The sequence below is a fragment of the Canis lupus genome (assembly GCF_048164855.1).
Source record: "Canis lupus baileyi chromosome 5 unlocalized genomic scaffold, mCanLup2.hap1 SUPER_5_unloc_3, whole genome shotgun sequence".
NCBI lineage: Eukaryota > Metazoa > Chordata > Mammalia > Carnivora > Canidae > Canis > Canis lupus.
The window spans coordinates 61,397-84,675 of NW_027326410.1; the positions used below are offsets into that span (position 1 = coordinate 61,397).

At 43.1% G+C, this 23,279-nt stretch overlaps 1 protein-coding gene and 1 long non-coding RNA gene across 10 annotated transcripts in view; one reads left to right on the plus strand and one right to left on the minus strand.

The window, feature by feature from the left end:
• Positions 1 to 20,191, minus strand: part of LOC140629414 (homeobox protein Mohawk-like) — a 69,943-nt gene extending 49,752 nt beyond the window's left edge. For 2 of the 9 annotated variants that reach the window (XM_072818888.1, XM_072818890.1), the window contains exons 1-5: positions 18,004 to 18,428; positions 17,406 to 17,726; positions 15,526 to 15,685; positions 7,806 to 7,959; positions 7,059 to 7,394 (exon numbers count right to left, since the gene is read on the minus strand). In XM_072818888.1, the coding sequence (XP_072674989.1) occupies positions 7,059 to 7,394; positions 7,806 to 7,959; positions 15,526 to 15,685; positions 17,406 to 17,647 (892 nt within the window). In that variant the 5' untranslated portion in view covers positions 17,648 to 17,726; positions 18,004 to 18,428. Of the gene's footprint in view, positions 1 to 1,142; positions 2,563 to 5,239; positions 6,006 to 7,058; positions 7,395 to 7,805; positions 7,960 to 15,525; positions 15,686 to 17,405; positions 17,727 to 18,003; positions 18,431 to 18,695; positions 18,815 to 19,028; positions 19,542 to 19,874 lie in introns of those variants that run through there. The other 7 variants (XM_072818885.1, XM_072818892.1, XM_072818891.1 and 4 more) reach the window with 7 other exon arrangements.
• The window catches only part of LOC140629416 (uncharacterized), a 187,166-nt gene continuing 180,846 nt past the window's right edge, over positions 16,960 to 23,279 (plus strand). Inside the window, exons 1-2 of the long non-coding RNA XR_012027246.1 lie at positions 16,960 to 17,211; positions 18,449 to 19,110. This is a non-coding gene — a long non-coding RNA (uncharacterized lncRNA). The remainder of the gene's footprint in view (positions 17,212 to 18,448; positions 19,111 to 23,279) is intronic.

A 23,279-nucleotide genomic window follows, 5' to 3' on the forward strand; every position in this document is an offset into this window, starting at 1 on the left:
TTTTTTTTAAGATTTTATTTATTTATTCATGAGACACACAGAGAGAGGCAGAGACAGAAGAAGTAGGTTCCCCACAGGGAGCCTGATGTGAGACTGCCCCTGGACTCCGGGATCAGGTTTTGAGCCAAAGGCAGATGCTCAACTGCTGAGCCACCCAGGCATCCCTAACCCAGTGGTTTTACTGAACTCCTGAGCATACCTGGGTTTTTACCACTGATAATGCCCTTTACATTCTAAAGTACTTGTGTATGTAGGAAGAGAGAAAAAAGAACATCATTAGCTGAGAGGAAATGTTTGAAAATGGCATTTACCTCTGGCATCCTCCCAAACTTATTTTCTACTTCCTATTTCCTCTTTCCCTAATAACCAAAATCCTTAGTTCTGTCATTTTGCTCCAACTGTGGCAGGCCATCCAAATGGCCTCTACCTTCCAAAAAATTCCATGTAGCAAATAAATGACTTCTTTTTTTTCTCTCAATCAAAATCTCCATTTCTTCAGGGATATTCACCTCAGTCAAGTGGAGGGGAAGCTAATCTAATTAATTCACACTACCATAGGAAAAGAGTTCTATCGGCCTCTATGTTTTTGCCACACCACATGTGTCTAATTAAGAGGGATTTTATTTTATTTTATTTTTTTTTATTGGTGTTCAATTTACTAACATACAGAATAACACCCAGTGCCCGTCACCCATTCACTCCCACCCCCCGCCCTCCTCCCCTTCTACCACCCCTAGTTCGTTTCCCAGAGTTAGCAGTCTTTACGTTCTGTCTCCCTTTCTGATATTTCCCACACATTTCTTCTCCCTTCCCTTATTTTCCCTTTCACTATTATTTATATTCCCCAAATGAATGAGAACATATAATGTTTGTCCTTCTCCGACTGGCTTACTTCACTCAGCATAATACCCTCCAGTTCCATCCACGTTGAAGCAAATGGTGGGTATTTGTCATTTCTAATAGCTGAGTAATATTCCATTGTATACATAAACCACATCTTCTTTATCCATTCATCTTTCGTTGGACACCGAGGCTCCTTCCACAGTTTGGCTATCATGGCCATTGCTGCTAGAAACATCGGGGTGCAGGTGTCCCGGCGTTTCATTGCATTTGTATCTTTGGGATAAATCCCCAACAGTGCAATTGCTGGGTCATAGGGCAGGTATATTTTTAACTGTTTGAGGAACCTCCACACAGTTTTCCAGAGTGGCTGCACCAGTTCACATTCCCACCAACAGTGTAAGAGGGTTCCCTTTTCTCCGCATCCTCTCCAACATTTGTTGTTTCCTGCCTTGTTAATTTTCCCCATTCTCACTGGTGTGAGGTGGTATCTCATTGTAGTTTTGATTTGTATTTCCCTGATGGCAAGTGATGCAGAGCATTTTCTCATATGCATGTTGGCCATGTCTATGTCTTCCTCTGTGAGATTTCTGTTCATGTCTTTTGCCCATTTCATGATTGGATTGTTTGTTTCTTTGGTGTTGAGTTTAATAAGTTCTTTATAGATCTTGGAAACTAGCCCTTTATCTGATATGTCATTTGCAAATATCTTCTCCCATTCTGTAGGTTGTCTTTGAGTTTTGTTGACTGTATCCTTTGCTGTGCAAAAGCTTCTTATCTTGATGAAGTCCCAATAGTTCATTTTTGCTTTTGTTTCTTTTGCCTTCGTGGATGTATCTTGCAAGAAGTTACTATGGCCGAGTTCAAAAAGGGTGTTGCCTGTGTTCTTCTCTAGGATTTTGATGGAATCTTGTCTCACATTTAGATCTTTCATCCATTTTGAGTTTATCTTTGTGTATGGTGAAAGAGAGTGGTCTAGTTTCATTCTTCTGCATGTGGATGTCCAATTTTCCCAGCACCATTTATTGAAGAGACCGTCTTTCTTCCAATGGATAGTCTTTCCTCCTTTATCGAATATTAGTTGCCCATAAAGTTCAGGGTCCACTTCTGGATTCTCTATTCTGTTCCACTGATCTATGTGTCTGTTTTTGTGCCAGTACCACACTGTCTTGATGACCACAGCTTTGTAGTACAACCTGAAATCTGGCATTGTGATGCCCCCAGATATGGTTTTCTTTTTTAAAATTCCCCTGGCTATTCGGGGTCTTTTCTGATTCCACACAAATCTTAAAATAATTTGTTCTAACTCTCTGAAGAAAGTCCATGGTATTTTGATAGGGATTGCATTAAACGTGTAAATTGCCCTGGGTAACATTAACATTTTCACAATATTAATTCTGCCAATCCATGAGCATGGAATATTTTTCCATCTCTTTGTGTCTTCCTCAATTTCTTTCAGAAGTGTTCTATAGTTTTGAGGGTATAGATCCTTTACATCTTTGGTGAGGTTTATTCCTAGGTATCTTATGCTTTTGGGTGCAATTGTAAATGGGATTGACTCCTTAATTTTAAGAGGGATTTTAGACAGTTTAACACGATGAAGTTTAAACATTCAGCCTGTGGGAGCTGGTTAAATTTATGAATTATATACTAGCAGAGCAGTGGGGCTCAGAGAATAAGCATTCAAATGTACTAGCCATTTATAAGTTGATCATTTGTGAGCTGCAAAAAGAAAGAACATAACAGGGATTTGTTCTCAAGCCAAGCAAAAGAAGGGGAAGAAGTCTACCCGTTTTACTTCAAGACTTGCCTGATTTTTCCCCTTGTCAATAGACTTCTTAGAAACCTCTCCTTTCTCCTTCAGTAAAGAAGGAAATTTGTTAGGTTTTTGAGGATAAATCAAACTGCAATGCAAGTTAGGAAAGGCTCCAGTGAGGACTCACTGTAAGGTGGCACAGATGGCACATAGCTCCTTCATGGATGGTCCCATCTGGAGAATATCAGTACTGATTCAATAGAAATGGAGGTGGATATTAAAGCTAGTCTTCATCCTGATACCTCAGAGAGCAGACTCACTGAGGGACTAGAGGGCTCGAGGTCAGTTTGTCATGGGGATTCACTCCATCACATACCTGAAAATTGTCATCCATTAACCTAACATGATGAACAGTAAGATGAACAGTATTGTAATTTTAATTTAGACATAGACAACACTGAGTGACTAAGTTTTCTCAAGTATTATTTAGCTGTATTTAGAAGCAATAACCTTAATAATTCTAGTCAATTCTTGTTTAAAGATTTTATTTATTTATTCATGAAAGACACACAGAAAGAGGCAGAGACATAGGCAGAGGGAGAAGCAGGCTCCCCAAAGGGAGCCTGATGTAGGACTGTATCCCAGGACCCCAGGATCACGACCTGAGCCAAAGGCAGATGCTCAACGACTGAGCCACCCAGGGGCCCCTAATCAATTCTAATGTTATAATTTCTGCTGTTAGAAAGAAATATTTTAGCCAATACTTATTGAAAGCCTATTTTGTCCCCTGGGGGAAAAATCTTTTTTATCCCTTGCATGATGGGGAGACTGTAGATTACAAAAAAATGTTTAATGTCTACATAAAATCAACAAAAACATGTTTGCATCTACTTTGATGTTGTCAGTCAAGTGGAGAGGAAGCTAATCTGATTAATACACACTGACATAGAAAAGACTTCTATCCACCTATATGTGTTAATTATGATTACTACTTTATAATCTAGCAGGCTTCACCCTCCTAGAATTTACAAGAACAGGTGAAATGAAACTCAGTGATACATTATCTTTCCACACACCAACTCTTTCATTTGGCTTTTTTTTATTCAATTATCATTAATGGAATGAATCATAAGATACTAAAAATGGGTGGGGAAATGGATACAATTCTTTTTTAGCATAGATAAATTAATACACTATGTTTAAAGGTGATCTAGTCTTGAAAAAGAATTTAAAAGATGAAATCTTTGCACTAGGGACACCTGGGTGGCTCAGTGATTGAGTGTCTGTCTCTGGCTCAGGGTGTGATCCCGGGGTCCTGGGATCGAGTCCTGTATCATGCTCCCCACAGGGAGTCTGCTTCTCCCTCTGCCTATGTCTCTGCCTCTGTGTGTGTGTGTCTCATGAATAAATTTTTTAAAAAATCTTTAAAAAAAGGACAAAATCTTTGCACTACTATAAAACTGGGGTGGAGGAGGGGAGTGGTATTTAATAGCAGATTGAGAGGATTTCTTTTTAGGCAAAGAAAGAAAGATATAACCAGAAGGAATTGAAGGAATTCAGAATAAGCCTGTATGCCAGAGAAAACCATAGCAGTTGCTCAGAAAGTATTTATTGAAATCCCCTGTTCTACTATTTATGCTTGAGTGGTAACCCAGCTACAACTGCAGCAACGTTGTCGCTCAGTTCCCCCAGAAGACAGCCATTTATTATTTCAGGCTGAGATTTAGCAGACGAGTCTTAGACCACCAATCTTTCTCAACTCTCTATCCACAAAACCAAAAAATTTATTTCGTTCTTTTTAAAGTTCATACTCATGCATGCAAAACCAGAAGTTTACATGTCTAGGTTGCTTTCTCATTGTTTGCATAACTAAAAAATAGGCTTTTATTTAAAAATAGAACTTGGCAGATGAACAGGCCATTGGATATTTTAATAAAAATAAATGGCCAAGATACTTAATTTCGAGAAGTATCAACTATACAGGCAAGTTTCCCTCTTTGGTTTTCTACTTTATCACCTTTGAAAAGAGCATGCATTTTCAGAAGATTCATCACAATGTGTAAATTTCAAATTTGTTTCTACTGGGTAACATAAAGAAATTTATAAGAAATTTCACAAAATAATAGATCTTCAATTATTCCACCTAATCAAAATTAATCTTCATTGTTTCAAAAAATCTTCCTTATTTTTGTCTATATATATATTTGTACTGTCATAACTGCATTCAATGTTTCCACAATTTTAAATTGTTTTCCACTTAACCTTATGCTATCAATATTTCTCATGTTGCTTTAAAGTCACTATCAGTATTATAAATAAAAATGTTGATTTTTATGCTATTCTAATCTAGCTTTGGATTAGAATAACATTTACATTTTTAAAAACTGACATACTTCCCATATTTTTATATGTTCCAGAAAAATGCATGAAGGATGAGAATTAATTATTTCTTCAAAGTTTGGGGAAAAAAATCCAACAAATCTATCAAATCATATGTTTTGGGAACAGGGTTTACTAAAATCCTTGACTTTCCCTGAATTAGTGATCATTTATAACTTTTCTCATTGTAATTTTATAATTTACTTCATGTGGATATTACCAATTCATTTCATCTGCACATTTATATATAGTATATTGTCAAATAACTGTGCATAATACACCACAATTTTAAAAAATATTTTTAATGACTATATATTGATTGCTATATCTCCTTTCTCATTTCCAACTTTAATCTCTGCCAAGTTTTACCTGTTTCTTTTAGTATTGCTTTCAGAGTCAACTCTTAATTTATTTTTCAGCTTTCCATGTTAACTTTTTCATTTTATTTTTATTCTTTTTTCAATTATCTGTACTTGCACATTTTGACGTCCTATCCCTTTCTATCTCTGTAAATAAAATTAATGAAGCTCTGAATTATCTCCAAGTTCTGCTCTGGTCACATTAGTTAGATGTTAGTATGTAATTAAAAAAATTTTTTTTATTAGCTAAATAGTCTTTATTTCATCTTTTACTTCTTACTAGACCCAATTATTACTTACAAGACTAATTTTGTATGTCAGAGCATTTGGAGTTGTTTTCAACCTTGAAGTTGGAGATGCAAACAGAAAGTGAAGTTAAGTCTTTAAAAATGTATTGAGATTTTCTCTGAATCCTTACAGATAATATATCTTTTTTTAAAAAGATTATTTCTTTATTTATTCATGAGAGACACACAGAGAGAGAGGCAGAGACACAGGCAGAGGGAGGAGCAGGCTCCCTGCAGGGAGCCCGATGTGGAACTTGATCCCGGAACTCCAGGATCATGCCCTGAGCTGAAGGCAGACACTTAACCGCTGAGCCACCCAGGTGTCCCACAGATAATATATCTTGTACACATTTGTAGACACTTGAAGATTTCCAGTTAAATAATCTGAAAGGTATATTAAACAGACCAAATGTAATTCTTTTATAAAGACCTATTGCCCACATATCAAGCTCCTTACAAGGACTACACTCAGTATCATTTGTGTAGTGTTTAGCAGAGGGCCTAGAATATCATAATTGCTCAATAAATGAATTGTGGCAGTATATGTAATAATTAAGAGTTATCATAGTCTTGTAGTAGTTATGTTCCTCCTACCCCTTACACAGGCTAAGCTGCACTACTGATCCGGAGAAGAGTTATTAACTTGTGTTTTTGGTCTGGGTTTTCTTATCTATGATATAACATGGCAGGACTAGATGCTTTCTAAAGTTATTTCCAACTCTAAAATTTCTAAATCTCATTTGTTGGCATTTTCAGGATCTGGACTCTATCTGCACCAGATGTAGGTCACACATATCCTTTGTTCTGAAGCAACTTGCTCAAACACACTCTTTACGAGCAAAACTCTGGAAACTGAAGTGAAGATAGAAATTTTTACCAAACTCACTACTCCATCAGAAAGTTCCGGACAGGCAGAAATCAATTCATAATTTTTGGAATAAAAGTAAAAATTTCAAAGCTATTTATCAGTCTTACTTGTGCTTTCCAGGAATAAAAGTAAAATTTCCAAAGCAATTTAAGCCCGATCTACACTTTTCCTTCACATGAGTCTTGGCACCCAAGCTAATTTGTGTTCATTTTCCATCACTATTAGCAATCAAAGAATTTAAGAGAAAAGATGGAACACAAAGTGTTTGCATGGCTGGCTATAATTCAGGGCATTCCTCCTCCAAGAATGTATATCATTGAGATTAAAAATGAGCATTAAGAATGAAAATTCTCATCTTTATTACTAAGAGTGAAAAACCCAAGTAGACCATCATCTACTAACAAGTACATCTGGTAATTAAAAACAAAACAAAAGCTTTCAAATTAAATTATGAGCTATATGTGAATAATCTCTTATAAAAGCAGTAAAGATCATGCCATTATACCTGTTGAATTTGCTGCAGTTTTAGTTCTATTTTAAACAAGGTGTCATGAAAAGCACAGACTTACCTGTACGGTAGACAAAGTTGCCTTCGGTTTCTGATGATGAGGGAGACACCAATTCTTCCTCAAATTCATTGGAACTAAAAGATCCCGAATGGTTTCTTTGCCTTGTCTTTCCCATCATGGCAGCATTTGTGGCCATGACATGTCTCAAGGAGTCGTTAAGGTAACGATTCAATAAGCTGCTCTTGTATTCGGGGGGTGATACGTAGTCCTCACTGGCCTGTGACTCTGGCCTCACTCCAGCTTTTATGACTGAGCTTTCACTTTTAGTCACAGGATGATGAACTGGATTATTATAGCCCCCTTCATTTATGTGGTTTCTTGGAGGATTTTCTCCATCTAAGGGAGAAAAATACCAATAGGTAGTACTTACATATACTATTCCCTGTTATAGTCAATCATTAAATATATACATAAATAAAGAATATTTAAAGTATATTAAATTGTCTTTGATACCCCAGGTTAATTTTTAGGGAAAGGAAGCAGGAATCTATGTAATCTCTCCCTATGGTATCTTAATTTTAACGAATTTCACAGAAAATGTTATTCTGACACATGATAAATCTATAAACAAGAGGAAGCAGCCATATTCTGTTGGTCATTTATAGAATTGTAAAAATGAAGTTACTTCACGCAATAAAAAAGAATCATTAGAGTACCATCATATTTAGTGGAGTCAACCTTAAAAAACAGCACTTGGGGTGAACTTCTTATTAATAGAGGGAAAGCAAAATAAAAATATTAACAAACCTTCAGAACATGAATCATCGCTGCTTACACTAAGTCGCTCAGCGTTTCCTTGAACATACTTGTTGTACAGTTTTATTCGTAAAGCCCAGCTTAAATCTGGCTGTCGAACGGTATTCTTAAGCCGACGTCTTGCATTAGCAAACCAATTTGACACCTAAAAAAGTTTTATTTTTCAATTAACAAAACAAAAAATATTACCCATCACATATTACTTTCCCACAAGGGACCTAAGCCTCTCACAGTATCTCTGATCATTAAATATTCTCAGAATGCAATAGTACTAGACATTCATTCATTCATTCAACAAATGCTGAGCACTTACTACAGAGACTGAGCACCTACTGTGTTCTAGGAATAATAATAATTAAAAAAAGAACAGGCTTTGCCATCAAATGCTCAGTCTAGTAAGAGGTAGGATAGTGTACAAATAACTTTAGTATAGGAAAGAATGTGATTGAATGGCTTAAGAGGCATTAAAATAAAATGATACAGGAATCCAAAGGAAGAAGGGGTTACTTTCATGTATGACTTAAGACTTCATGAGGAATTAAGTGAAACATTGAAGGAGTGTGTCAGGTATAATGGGTAGGAAAGTGTGTTCCCAATAAAGAGGACTTGAGAACAAATATAAGTCAAATTCCAGAGACATTGTGGTGGGTGAGGAAGAGGGAAAGAGTTAAAAATGACCTTGAGCCATTCCTTTGTAACCAAGAGAAGGACAATGCCATTTTGAGAAGGAAAGTAGAACTGTTTATGGGTGAAATGATGTGCTTGGTTTAGGGAATGATTAGTCTGAGGTACTGGAAAAGCATACAGGTGAGATGTGAAGGAAGAAAGCAAAAATGATATCTGAGACTCAAGGGAGAAGAAAATCAGATGTGGGTCAAATGCACAGAAGTGTCGGCGGCAGCTTTGAGTAGTCAGGGAGATGGCTGAAGACCAAACCCTGGAAACCTCCAGAGATCAAAGAGACAGAATTATAACAGAGAAACTAGCACAGCAGTCAGATACAGCAATCAGAGAAGTAGAGAGAGAGAAATGCCAATAACACTCAGCTTTTTTTTTTTTTTTAACACTCAGCTTTAAGTTGAAAGTCAAATGCTTCCAAAGAAAATAGCTGAATGCAAAGAAACAAACACTGCAAAACAAAAGAAAGTTACTTCCATTTCTTTTTAATAGATACTATTGTATTTCTGGAAGTTAGAATGGTGCTTGAGATTTCCTTGAAAATATCTGGCTATCATCAGGAAAAAATATATGTAAATAACCCAAAGGGCCAATATTTGCTTTTAAAAGAATGATATATGGAAAGAGAATTACGTCTTTCTGCCAATTTTTTTCTAGAACATGAGTCCACATTACAACAATAGTTTGTGTGGCAGTGCTTACGTTGGAAGTTTCTTTTTTTTTTTAGAGATTAATAATATAAACCTACAATTTTTACATATTTCTCAAGACATAATTATTGAATGGGCCTATGGTGAATCCTACTTTTTAAAAAAACAGAACTACATTTTTTTCCTCTTTGACTCTACAAGTTTTTAAAACATGGTGGTTTTTCCCAATTTACATACACACACATACACATGCACACACACATATATACAGAAAATATATCATAGGTAATATATATCCAATATTAATTACCTTTGAGTCTTAAGTAATAACTGTCCCCTTAAATTTATGTGCATTGATGTAATAACTCACCATGGCATTCCAGAAGTTTTAGTTTTTATCAAGCCCTCTTCCTATCAAGTTGTGCTATTATACTATGATTTAATATGGCTTCAATTTTTTTAGTCTTCTCCAACCTCTAGACAGACACCTTCTGCAAATACTCATTCAATAAATATACATTGAGTAGTTCTTGTGCTCTAGCTATGGTGGTCAGTGCTAGGAATGTTAAATATTAGGATAAACTTCGTCCCTGCGCATATGGAAGGATTAGTGTGGAACTATGTATTAACTGAAATACATGGGTGAACATTTACTATGGAAGCACAAAATGCCTGGTCTAGTCTTCAAACCTTCCTCTACTCTCCAAGTCATAGCCGAAGTATTTATTCAGGTTTTTGTTAGTAGTAACTGGGAATTTTAGAACTTTTTTTTTCTGGATTTCTCTATCTTCCATTCTATGCACTTGAATGAATCTTAACCATCACCATCAACTTCAAGTGTTGATGTACCATTATGATTTAATTGCTTGACTTCTTCAAATCCTCATCAATATCTTGTTATCCTATAACTGTGGCATAATGTTTTCCTATTCTGAATTTGCCAAAATCAAGTGTGAATCTACAGAAGTCACTTAACTTTTCTGAACTTCAAACCCTTCATCTATAAAATGCATTAGATGGTTCCTAACATCCTTGCCAACTCTAAAAACTAAGATCTGTGAAATACAGTCTAAGCTCTCCTACAGAAGTGTTAATTTATTCCTTTTATAGTTGGTACTAATCTACCTTCTGCTTTTGACCACTGCCCTTTTGGGGCAATCAGACATGTGTGTTTATGTCTTAAACTTTAGCACAACCATCATATAGTACAGTGTAATCCAATTCTTACGTGACTCTGCATATTTTTATTTAAATGCAATGGCCTTCTAATTTCCAAGGACATTAAGACTATAATTCTAACATACAAAAATTGGGACCTTTGAATATCATGGTGGGATTACAGTTTTTCAAATACAGGGGTCATATCCTTTTTATGTTTTATATAATTAGTTCTTACCATAATATATTTATCACATGTTAGAAGATTTTCCAAAAAGGTCTGCTGATATCTAAGATGAGCTGTCTGTAACCTGATTTCATAAGTTTGACTGGCAAGCAATCTGCTAATATATTCACTCTGCCAGTACTTTATCACTAGAAATTTACTGTACAATTTAAGGTGTTTAATATCTGCTTGCATTGTCATGTAAACAGCAAACAGTTGGTTAACAAATTTGCATAAATACTGTTTTTCTTTTCTTTTCTTTTTCTTTTTTTTTTTTTTTTTTTTTTGGTCCTGATGCACTAATGCAAACTCCATCTGTTTCACAGAAGGTAAAAATACCAGTTCAGATTTTTCTACCTTCAACTTACTATGGATTCCTTCAGGTTGTCATGCAAATCTCATTAAATTCTATTTTACACGAAACAGGCCTCCTTACTATGGATAGGTTCTGCAACATCATTTTGATGTCAAACTCAGAGCTTAAGAAACAAGGTATTTTATAGTGAAAACTTGGAGAACCAAATATCTAGAAGTTGGAAGAGAAAAACTAGTAATTTTCATCCCTACTTTAACCAAGGTGTTTACATTCATCGTATTGACAGAGCAATCATTATAGTAAACCCAAAGGGATAAGCCAGCATCTGTCCACCTTTGAACATACAGAATTAAAAAACTTATTCTGAGTTACCCAACTGAAATATTGACAACCTCATTTCTATTCCATATAGTATAACACTTGGAATAATGTAGAAAGACCAATTTGAAATTTTGTTGAAAATTTAACAGTTGCTATAATCCTTGCAGTTGATAACTACATACATATTTCGGCAGAAGCACTCACCAAGCAAAAATGGAGTTATGTCAACAGAAGGGGCAAAATCTTAGAACAGAGCAGTTTTAATCAATGGTGCATTGGTATGTTTAGCCATTATCATAGAAATGTGAAACTTCTATAAGTAAAGGAAACATTAACACCCAATCATTAAACATAATCTCAAGCTCAATGTGCATTGCACTCTGCATTGGGATCATGAAAGAAGTCAACTCAAGGAGACAGTTCACTCTTATAATCCAGAAAAAATATAATAACTATGTTTTAAAATATATACACATGAACAATGGGCAACACTGAAACCAGATATAGCACCCATCTGTCCTTCTCTGAAAAACTTCTTCCAAGGCAATTATTCTGCAGTATGCTCTATATCCTACAATAATATAAACCCTAAATGCATGCCACTTTATGTCATTCCACAATAAAGCTCTTCACATTTTGATAATACAGAGTATATTTTTTATAATGTTTAAGCAATGGGCAGCCACAGAGATTAAGCACAATGGAATATTTTGGTTGGTTAAAGTACACACACACACACACACACACACACACACTACCTGTTAATTTTATGGAAATGTGTATATCTCATTAGGTAGTAAGATGTCAGGTTAACAACAAAGAACTCTTTTAGCTTCATTTGTCAGGGATAAATAAAATATAAGTGTAGATTAATGTCCTTAGTGCTTCTATTTATCAGAAAAAGTACCTTTTGAGGTGCTAAAAACATTTCCTCCACTAAAGTTTCAATTCTATGCTTCTAGGTTTAGTGGGACTGCTGACCAGGTTTTATGTTCTTCCTTATCAATTTAAGAGTAACAAAACAAAGCAAAAATATGTTTTATGGAAAGCTTAATGGCCTGATACACAGCCAAAAGGAAAATGTTAAATGTGAAGGAAATTGTCAAAATACAAGACACTCTAATAGTTAAGGAATAAAAGTTATGTTAATTGCTTATTAACATCAGTTATAGAAACAGAGACAGAAGGTACTGCAATAAACAAGAAATAGGAGTTTGGAACTAGAAATAAGGGGAACACCCCATATTTATTCACAGACATTAAAAATATGACATATTTCCAGACATACTGAAGATGATAAAATGAGTTACATTCATGCCGTTGTATGGAACCATCATATAGCATTAAGGATAATGAGCTGCTCCCTGTGTATTCAATGGAATGGATTTAAAAACTAGAATATCTATAAGATTTCAAGACATTCTCTAGTTTTCAAAATGATACTTTGGAAAGCCACATGGTGATTATAGCGGTATTCCCCAAAAGAACCTATTCACTCTACAAACATGTATGAACAGTTTATGGAAAATACAGTGCTGGATAACATGGGGAGTGTGAAGATGAAAAAGACATGATCACTATTCTCAAGAAACCTGACTCCACAGTAGAAATTTGTTCACTGGGAGAACGTGATTCATTAAATAGGGCTCTAATTTGCAGAGATCAAAAGCTTTATTCAGCCCATAGCTTTCTATTTTTCCTCCAGAAGTGTAAAGTATTTACATAATTTATTTGGTTTCCCAGAGAGTCAGAATTTGCTTGAATGTTGAATGTATGTCTGACTTTCACAAACTCCCCCATACAATGCAATATAAGTGCAGCTGACCCTTGCACAACACAGGTTTGAACTGCATGGAACCACTTATGCACAGATTTTTTTTTTTCACCAAATCAGTACTATTGTAAATGTATTTTCTCTTCCTTATAATTTTCTTACTAATATTTTAATTTCTCTAGGTCACTTCATTATAAGAGTATGGTATATGATATGTATAACACACAAAATATGTTTCTATCGACTGTTCATGTCATTGATGAGGCTTCCAGTCAACAGCAGGTTATTAGTAGTTAAGTTTTTGGGAAGTCAAAGCTATATATAGATTTTTGACTTGCAGGAGGGTTGGTATCTCTAACTCTTGGGTTGTTCAAGGGTCAGCTGTAGATAGATACGTATGTATACATACACACACACACACATATATATACAGATATTCTTACATGGATATCTTATTATGCCTCATTGAAAATAACTGGACCAAAATTGGATTATTATACTTAAAGTCCCTTGCCTATTCCACACATTTTTATTTTTTCTGTTAATCACTATAAAGTTCCAGAAACCAACTTCATTTGCTATAAAAATTTGAAAATCATTAAGCAGGAATCACTTATTATTATAAGTAATTATCTTCGCTTCACTTAAAAATCAAATAATTTTGTGCATTTTTATTTTCTGAGGACTAGTGTAAGAGAAAGAAAATACAATGAAAATATAAAGTATAATTAGAAAACCATAATAGAGTTACCAAGCTCTTAATGCAGAAAGAATGGTTATTTGCATTTGAGCTATCATTATAGGTAGAAAATAATTTGGTTCTGTATTAAAATTATGACTGCTTGCATTGCAACTCAACAGTACTATTGTACACAAAACTTTAAATGTCTCTGCTAATGACAATGTTACTTTTCATAATTAAAAAAAGTCTAAATATGCCATATGCTTTCCGTATAAAAGGACGGCAAGCATTAAGTATGGAACTGTATGATATACCAAATTAATCTAATGTTTTATTGCTGACATCATTGTGAAGTATTCAAATAGTTCTATAAACTAGTGTATTTTCAAAATAAATAGCATACCTGTTTAAACTGAAATTTGAGCATATGTATTTATTTTCACGAGTCAAGTTTTTCTGACTAGAATCACTGAAAATTCATAGTTTTATGTTAAACAGATACTGAGCCAAGAACACTAAATAAATTTTCCCCTCCAGTGCTACAGCAAATCACTATTAATACTATTGCCTGTTAACATGAAGCAAAACAGATGTTATTCTCTACAATTGTATTCTGAATATAAGCAGACAAATGCATATTATAGTTTTAATAAGCTTGAATACAAGTCAACTTTCATGCTTTGTCAAACTTTCCAGCAATTCCTAAAATGTCAACCTTCAATACTCTGGAAAGCAAGTTTTATTTTATCTAGTAGTTAAGTATTATCTTTTATTTGGGGCCTCCCTCACTATAAATTTAATGGAATGACCAAAACTTCACAAATGCAGTAATGTAGTTGCTACTATCATACATGAAACTTCTCAGCTCACTTACCTCCTCCTCCTGTTTCTGAATAAATTTGTTCTGTTTGCATGTATAAAAGTTCATGTCACCACACTTATTAAAGAAGTCTGTGGTGCGTTGGAAAGAGCATTTGATCTGGAATTACATTATTTCCAAGACTACTTCTATCCCTTAGTAACATTTAACTGCCACAGTGCCTTGGTCACATCACCTGTAAAATGCTCATTACTGCTCTAACTCACCATATTTTGGGGGAATATCAAGTAAGATTACGTACGGAAAAGTCAAATATAAAGAAGTGTTGTTCACTAGAGAAGAAACAAACCTGCACCCTTTCTCTGCACTTAACAAAGTGGTAAACCAACCACTTGAAATTGGCCTCTTCTCAACCCCAGTAGAAAGATACCAGCAGCAAAATTGTGTGGATTCTAGCTAATGCTCGGGATGCCTCTTACTTAATAAAATAAATACAATTAAATTAAATTTTAAAAAATCCACCTCTTGCTCTTCCTCTCCATCTCTTGGCTCTATTAGTCAAGGTAATTCTGAAAGTCAGCCTGTAATCGACCTTTCATGTGGGGCCCTAATGTGTAGTGCCTTTGTTTGTACACGGTTCTCAAAGTTTCAGCCAGGGCCAGCAACTTTAGTATCCTGAAAACTTGTTAGAAATGCAAATAATTGACCCCACTCCAGACCTACCCCTGAATCAGAAACTCCCGTGTGGGGCCTAGCAGTGTGGGTTTGAACAAGTCCTCCAGGCGACTCTGATGCACGCTCACGTCTGAAAATCACTGCAGGTCGTCCCATCCTACCCATCTATGCATGGCACCTTGTCATAACTCGCAGGTGACTTTTCACCTCCCTCCTTCACAAAGCACCACGCGTCCCTCCTGCATCGAGCACGAGCACTGAATCGACAGCTCAGATTGAGGGGAGACCCAGGGCAGGAGCCCGAGCCCCAGGACGGGCCTCCGCCGGCCCCGTCCCACCGGCTCGGCTCGGGAGGCGTCAGGCGGGGGTTGGCGCAAACACGCCGCGGGCCGGCTCCTCGGCCGCCGTTACCTGCACGAGCGTCATCTGCGAGCCGAGCGCCAAGAGGATCTTCTCAGTCTTGGTGGGGTACGGGTTGTCACGGTGCTTGTAGAGCCACTGCTTCAGGGGCCGCGCCATGTCTTGCAGGGCCTGCCGCTTGTGCCTCACCTTCCCGCCGTTCTGCCTGGCCCTGAGCATCGGGGGAGGGGGAGGGGGAGGGGGGAGGGGGCGGCCCGGGTGAGCGGCGCCGCCCGGCCGCTGTCCCCGGGGCCCCGGGGCCCCCCGCGCCTGGACGCCTGGACGCCTGGACGCCTGGGCGCCGTAGGCCGCGCGGCCCGCTCTCGGGGGCGTCGGGCTCCGAGGGACGCGCCCGCCCCGCGCCCGCCAGCGGAGGTGAGGCAGGGACGGAGCCGCACTAACGCGCATCTCGCTTTGAAATGGCCTGCTTGCCGCCAGGGGCACGTGGCGGCAAGGACACTGTCTTGAAAGGCGGGAGAGCTTGGCCAGCGGCCAGCGCCTAGAGCTGGAGGGGACCGGACGGTTGTTAAGCGACCTGAGGGAAAATGGTATTTAGGCTCCGGATCTCGCAGCGGGGCCGGCCCCTCTCCCCCGCGCCCGCGCCCGCGCCCGCGCCCGCCCTAGGGATGGGCCCGGTCAGGGTGCTGCCAGCTCTCGAACGTTCCCGTGGGGAGCTCACGCCTGCCTCTCCCGCCTCTCGGGAGCTTCCCGAGCTCAACCACTGGACGGCGGGAATAGAGCAAGGGATGCTGGCGGTCCTGCAGCCCCCGCTCTTTCCCACGGAGCTATTTTCTTTGATCCTCTGGACAAAGGGGAAATTCTCCACGCAAGTGTTTGTGGAGGAAGGACGCAGAACCTTAACCCCCCCCCCCCCCACACACACACACACCACCCCAGGGGCCTTTTCCCGACTGAAGGGAGACTTTAAAAGGTATGGAAAGCTCGGTCCCTGAGCAAAAAGCACGTTCAAAAAGGGAGGGAAGAGGCTGAAGCAGCGCGGAGCCCTAGGAGGCTTCGGCGCTGCGCTCCCCGGCGGCTCCGGGAGGTGTCGCCGCGCGCCGCGCCCTGCGGCTCCGGGACGGTCGCGCGCCTGCGCCGCAGCTTCCAGGACTTTCGCCTCCTGAAACACTTTGAAGTGCAACTCAACGCGAAAGGACTGGTAGTGATATTTCCACGAAACCTAATCTCTATTTCACTAACCAGCAACGCCGCAGAGCAAGCAGCTGATGCAATCTTTCAGGTGGAGACGGCCAGGACGGCCGCCCCTCTCCCGCGGGGCGCTCGGGGAGCCGCCGCGACGCCTCGGCAGCCGGAGGGAGCTGCCGGCCCACCCGCGAGTTCCCGCTCCGCAGCGGCCCCTCACCCCACCAAGCCGAAACCCGGCGCGGCAGGCCGGCCGCCTCCACCCCCCCCCCCCCCGCCCGGGCTCGCAGCGGGCCCCGCCGAGCCGCGCGCGCCCGCGCCCGCGCCCAGGGCGCCCCGCGCATTGGCGACCTTGCCAACACCTTCGAGGCAGCTCCGAGGCCCCGTCGCGACAGAAGATGGGGAAGGCCACGGGGCCGGCCTGACCCGGGACGCCCTGACCGCTTGGCCCTGCCCTGTTCCTTGGCATCGCGCTCAGCCCCCTCTGCCTAGCTCTCAGCCGCGTCTGCACCCGTGGGCCGGAGCGGGGCAGGCAGCCCCCACCCTGAGATGCAGGTATCGGGGCCCGAGGGGCCGTCCCAGGTGTTCTCACTTTCCAACAAGCCTCTTGTGAGCTGTCCTGATGAGCTGATTCCCCTATATTTCGAGAAACTAATGCTCGAGACCAGGGGCGGAGACCTTCCCTCCCGGGGACTCTGGGTCTCTAACCCAGGGGCCTGGCTGCCACTTGCACGCCCCGCGCCGCTCACCGCTCCCACTGTCCCGGCTGCAGGCGGGCGGGGGTCCCGGGAGGGTGCGCGTACCCAGTCCTCCGGTGTCTCAGGCCGAGGTTGTCCTTGAGGGGCGGGCCGTCCGGAATGCCCACCTCGGGGCGGGCGTGGGCACTGTCCAGGACGCCACCATAGGGCCGGCTGCCCCGTTCCCGCTCCGCAGCACCGCGGTCCTCAAAAAGCACGGCGCCGCTGAGCTTGTTGAAGACGATGGTGTTCATGGTGCGGGCTGGCAGGGGCGCGCCGCGCGGCCGCAGCGCCTCGAGGCCTGGCCGCCGGGAGCTCCGCAGGGCTCGGGTTCTAGACGAAGAAGATGCATCACGTTACTCGCTCAGTGCTCACGGCCCAACGCGTCCCGAGCCCCGGGCTTGGCCGAGGCTCTGGGCCCGGGAGCCGAGGGGAGGAGCGGGGCTGCGGCACCTGGACACGGGAATCCTTGCTCTCCCCACCTGGCTACACCGCTAACCCGCCAGCCTCCCCTCCCCCCCAACCCTGCTCGCTGGGGGGACAGGTCCCTACCCTCCTTCTGGCCCCCCGACATCGAGTTCCCAAGGAACCTCAACCAGGAATAATTTACCTGCGTTGGCAAAGGAAAGTAATTCCTAAACGAGTTCTTTTCTTGGTTTTAATCTGGAAGAACTGCAATCGGGTTAGCGGAGCCCGAGAGGCGCGGGGAGGGGGGTGTTGGTTCTTCAGGCACACGGAAGTCTAAAGCATCGCGGAGCTCCCACTCGGGTTAGAAGGAGGGATTGGAAGGAAGGGAAATTTGGGGGTAATATGAACGACTACATCTGCAAGTCCCGGTTAATGAGTCCCAGGCCACACTGGGATTCCGGGGATTTTCATGTTTTCTAGATCCTGGATGGTTTGGCTGAAACCCCTGCGTTCTAATTCTGGCTAAGGTCCCTGGGGGTAGGGGTGAGGGCAGGGAAAGTCAGCTCACTCCAGAGCTAGAAAGTTAAGTGGCGTCAGAGGCAAATGCACCACTTTGTGTCCCTCCCCCCCACCCCCGCCCGCTCCAGGACGCGCAGGGTCCCGGCGGGTCAAAGGCGCCGGAGACCCGGGCCTCCCGGAACCCGCTGTCAGTGCGGTCCTCTTCCTCAGCGCGGGTGTGAGCCTGGAGCTCGGAGCCCCTCCTCACTCGCCCCTCTCTGGAGCCTCGGGGAACCATTTCAGAGGTTGCATAGGTGTCAGGAGCGGAAGGAGGCATAGCGGTCCGCGCACCACCGAGCCTGCGGCTTCCATCCTTGGAAAAAGCTTGCAGCTCACCTCCGGGGTCGCGGCGGCCCCGAGCCTCTGGCCGCAGAGCGCCGGCCTCAGGTTCAAGCGCGCGCCGCGGCGGAGCAGTGGAGTTACCGCCCCCATCACCCCGCCTCGCGCCTCGGGGTAGCTCCTGTTTCTCCCCAGCCGCCTCCGCACTCCTGCCAGCCCCCCCTCACCCCGCCCCGCCCGGGCCGGGGCAGCCACCCCAACACCGCCAGATCTTCTGCCTCGCAGAGCGCCCACACTCGCCAACGCCCCCTAACCCCGCCCTCCCGCCGCCACAGCAGCGGCCACGCGCGACACTGAGGACCGTGACCACAAAGATTGAGAGACGGCTACCGTCAGGATTCCTGGGGAGGTGCAGCCAGCCTTCTGCGGAGTGCTCAGTGCACTATAAGGCTGAGTCCTCCCGCGCAGGCAGGTACGTGTCTGGAGTGTGCCCACAGCCTCGGCGAAAAGTGTCCAAGCAAATTTCCGTGCTTGCAGCCCCTGTTCTAAGGTCAGGACTAGCCTTGGTGGTGGTGGTGGTGGTTTTTTGTTTTTTTTTTTCTTTTTTAAATCAGTGCGCGTAGTGCTTTGCGTTCACGCTGAGATGTTTGTCCAACACACCCTTTCCCACTCCGACTGTGTCTCTCCGCCCCGTGGTCCCATAGTCAACGGCGAGTTTTTCCAGGCGACTCCGCCGTGAGGTTTGCCACCCCGGACCTTTTCCTGGCTGTCCCAAGCCCACGCAGAGGTCGCAGCCACAGACACCCGGCGCAGTCTGGGTCTGCAGGCTGCAGGCGAGTTGGGAGGGGGCTGCAAGGGTCCGAGAGCCGGGTCCGGAAGCGAGGGGTTCGGGGCGTGGGGCGTGGGAAGCGCAGCTGCCGGCCCTCACCCGGCGCCCAAGCGCAGTCCCCAGCGCCCCTTTCTGCTCCTGCACCCCCCACTTCCCCTTGCCCTGCCTCGCTCCAAACTGTCGCTTGGGGAGCTCCCTGCGTGTGGAACTACCGCACCCGACGCCCGCGAACAACTGTAAAGCCGCGCAGGAGCGGCCACCCCGGGGCGCGGACCTCGAAGCGGGGTGGGGGCAGGGCGGGGAGAGCCGAGGGCAGGAGGCAGAGGGAACGCGCCCCCCCCCCCCGGAGCCAGGGCGAGCCGCGCGTCCCCCGGCGCCGAGCACGACGCGCGACCCGAGGGCTGTACCTGTGGCGGTGCGGCCGGCGGCCGGCGGCAGGGCGGCTGGCTCTCCCGCGTCGAGGCTAGGCGCGCTCCCATCCCCGCCGCATGTTCTCGGCGCGGGCTCCAGCGCGCTCACCGCAGCCACCGCCGTCCTCTCGGCTTTATTTACGCAGACGGGCGCGCGCGGCCCGGGCACAGGAATACCGAGGCCTTCTCATGTTTCTTGACTGCGCGGCCCAGCCGGCGAACATCCTGCGGGCGCGGTATCCACGTTCCCGGGCCGGCGAGAGGAAGCCTCAGCACCCTCCCGGCCGCGGGGACTGCCGTTAACCTCGCAGACGAGCCGCCGCTGTAGGCGCCGCCGGGGAGGCCCCCCCGGCCCCCCTCCCCCCCCGCTCGCCGGGTCCTCCCCAGCGGGGCCCGGCTCTCAGATCCACCGGCCCCGCAGGCGCAGAGCAAAAGGGGCTATTTCCTTCACACTTAAGGGAGAAATTGGAGAAGCCGCAAGTAGCGCTCGGCTCGGGCTCCGGGAGCTGAGAGACTGCGGTGCAAATCCCGCGTCTTAGCTGGCCCGAGAGCCGGAAATTTAGCCACGCGCGGCCAGCAGGAGAGTGCGCTGCGATGCGCCCTTCATTTGCTTCGCGATTAGCGGGAGAGAAGTTAGAGCTCAGGTTTGTGCCTCTAACGTGCGAGCATATCACGGGAGGTGCTTGCGCCCCGGGAGCTTCTTTTCTGGTGTCACCGGGCTTCTGAGGTCCGGGTTGTCTGGGATCCAGGCGCACGTCCCGCGTCCGAGGCCAGGGCTGGAGAGGCTGCGCTCGCCGTGGACACAGGGGTGGAGGGAGGCAAGGCTGGGGCGAGGCGAGCCCAGGTGCCCAGCCCACGGTGACCCAGGTAGAAAGAGAGGGCGAGCCCAGGGCCAGGGACCTGCATGGAGGAAAGGGCATGGAACTTGGAAGAATCCCGAGCTGGGACACAGTGCAAGGAGTCAGAATGCCTCTCAGATTCCCTTATTGACGATAGTTCTCTTCCCACCATCACCCTAAATATAAGAGTAGCGAAAGCTGTAATTTGGGTGCAACGGTGAAGCTCAGAGCTTCTGGCAGCCTTGAATATCCTCCAGGCGCCGAGCACGAAGCCGCCCGCGTACTCGCCGCGGGCCTTGCCGCCGCAGCGACACCTTCATCTTTTTGTAAGAGCGAAAGTAGATTTTCCCAAACCTGAAAGTTATGACATCATTATTCTTTTCTCCTTAAAGGTGGCTGGTCAGCTCTGGGGCAGAGGCCCACCTAAGCATCTTCCTTTTATGGCCCTGGAAGTGGTTAAATATATCTCTATATTAAAGCTACTATTTCCAAGACTAATCACACCTTCGAATTTTCCATTATGTTATCTCCCAAAATACGCGATGGCAAACCCGGCAGTGGCACAATCTAAAGCAGAACAGGACGAAGGTTTAAGTTTTTGCGCGTTAGGCAGATAAATATTATCATTTGAGCACATTCCCCCCTGTCCTTGTTTTCCCTTCATGTATAATTTGAGGTTGGAACGTTAGCATTTTGTCATTGGCGCCGCACTTGACTTGCTGAAGTGTGAATTCAATATACACATCGGTCTACAGAACTCGCTGTGGGATTTAAAGTCCCATCATAAAATTTCAGCCACAGACTTGCAGCGAATAAGTTTCACAATTGATAAATTGATAATTCACAGGAAGAAAGAGAGGGATTCTCTCCTATGGCTCTATGATGGTGGTCACCAGTCATTATAATGAAATCAGCTGTAAAACGCCCCTCTGACATCTATTTTGGCCAGCTGTGCTGTGTAAAGCAACAAGCATGTACTTGGTTGCTTGTAATTTCATTGTACAGTACTGAGTTAGGGAGTAGTATATACTGCATTTTGTTGTTTTAGTCTTAACTGCATTTACACAATTTTAAAATGCACTTAGAGGACTTTCATCTTAGATATATTTACGTATAAGATTTGTTTTCTTAAAATGTGATATAAAATATACAGCAAAATAATCTTTGTGTGAAACATTTTTTATTTGGTATAGGAATAAATATACACACCTTTGTCTTAAGTCACTGAAAAAGTATTGCAGAATTATTTTAGATTATAGTTTAGTAATTAGAATCCATTTTAAAATGAAAAAAAAAACAGTGAAGGGTTGGTTTTTAAATGAAATCATATGGAGGATCCCTCCATAATATACAAATGGGCATGTGTTTTCTGATAGACCAAAATTTTTATTTTTGCAAGTTTCATCCTCTGTGCAAGAATAAAGTTTCTTCTTTATTTTAACCCACAGTTCAGACACAGTTATCATTATATTAAATTCCACCTCTTCTGAAGATGAATTTTACTGAGCTTCTAATGCTATGTTGTAATCTCAGCATATGAAATGCTGCATTATAATCCTCAGAAGCAAACCTTCAAGTTTTAGAAAACATATCAGAAGACCTAAGAGAATATGTAGTTTGTGGGAGATGGCCATGTGCAGGTGAAAGAAAAAACAGCTTAGGCCGGAAGTCAGAAAATTTGAGTCCTAATCTTAATTTTGGTTAGTTTGATCTTGGTTTAGCCTGAACTTACTAAAGCATAAAAGATGAAGCTATTAAGTTTTCCACAAATTTGCCATATGCTATTATTAAGATTTTTTTTTTAATGTGAAAGCAATATATTACTACTGCTAAAGCTAGAAAAATGTTAAGTAACAACATTTGGCAGAAATCTTGATTCATTCTGTTAGACCTAGAGTGTCATTATAAACATAAGCAATTTTCACTTTCTAATAAAAAAAAAGCCTTCATTTTAAGCATTTTGGTATTTTACCAAGGAGCCTGACAGTTCAGAACAAATATTGATTAAAGTTTTTGAAAATAAGGATTGCTTTTAAACTCTTTTTTTCTAGTTATTACTTATAGGCAATGATATAAATTACAAAGCCAGGGAATGACTGTCACTTCCCGTCCAAATGTTATAAAATAGTAAATTTATGAACAAATAGCAGGTTCACCTCACACTTGGCCAGTGTGACTTGTAGAGATACATGTCGAAGTGCATAAGGGAAACAGCGAAGCCCATAGTGAAAGCCACAGCTGCAGAAACGTGGTGGGTGAGCCAGCAGAAATGGGAGCCTCCAAATTTCTCACAAGGCATTTTTTGCTTTGTTTATGATTTAATTTTAATTGCATAAATAATGCAGGATAAATTCTCTCTGAGAGGGCCTTCTCCATAAATTCACTCACAGCCAAGGAACAGAGTACAAGTGAAAGTTCCTCGTCAGCCAGCTCCACCCAGTCACGTTCCTGGGTAGCAACCACCAAGAGGTGGCCACTGCTGATTTGATGTGCAGCCTTTGGCTCCTTCTTCTCTGGGTTCACATACATGAATGCAAGCAAATCATCATAGTTTCGCTTTCTG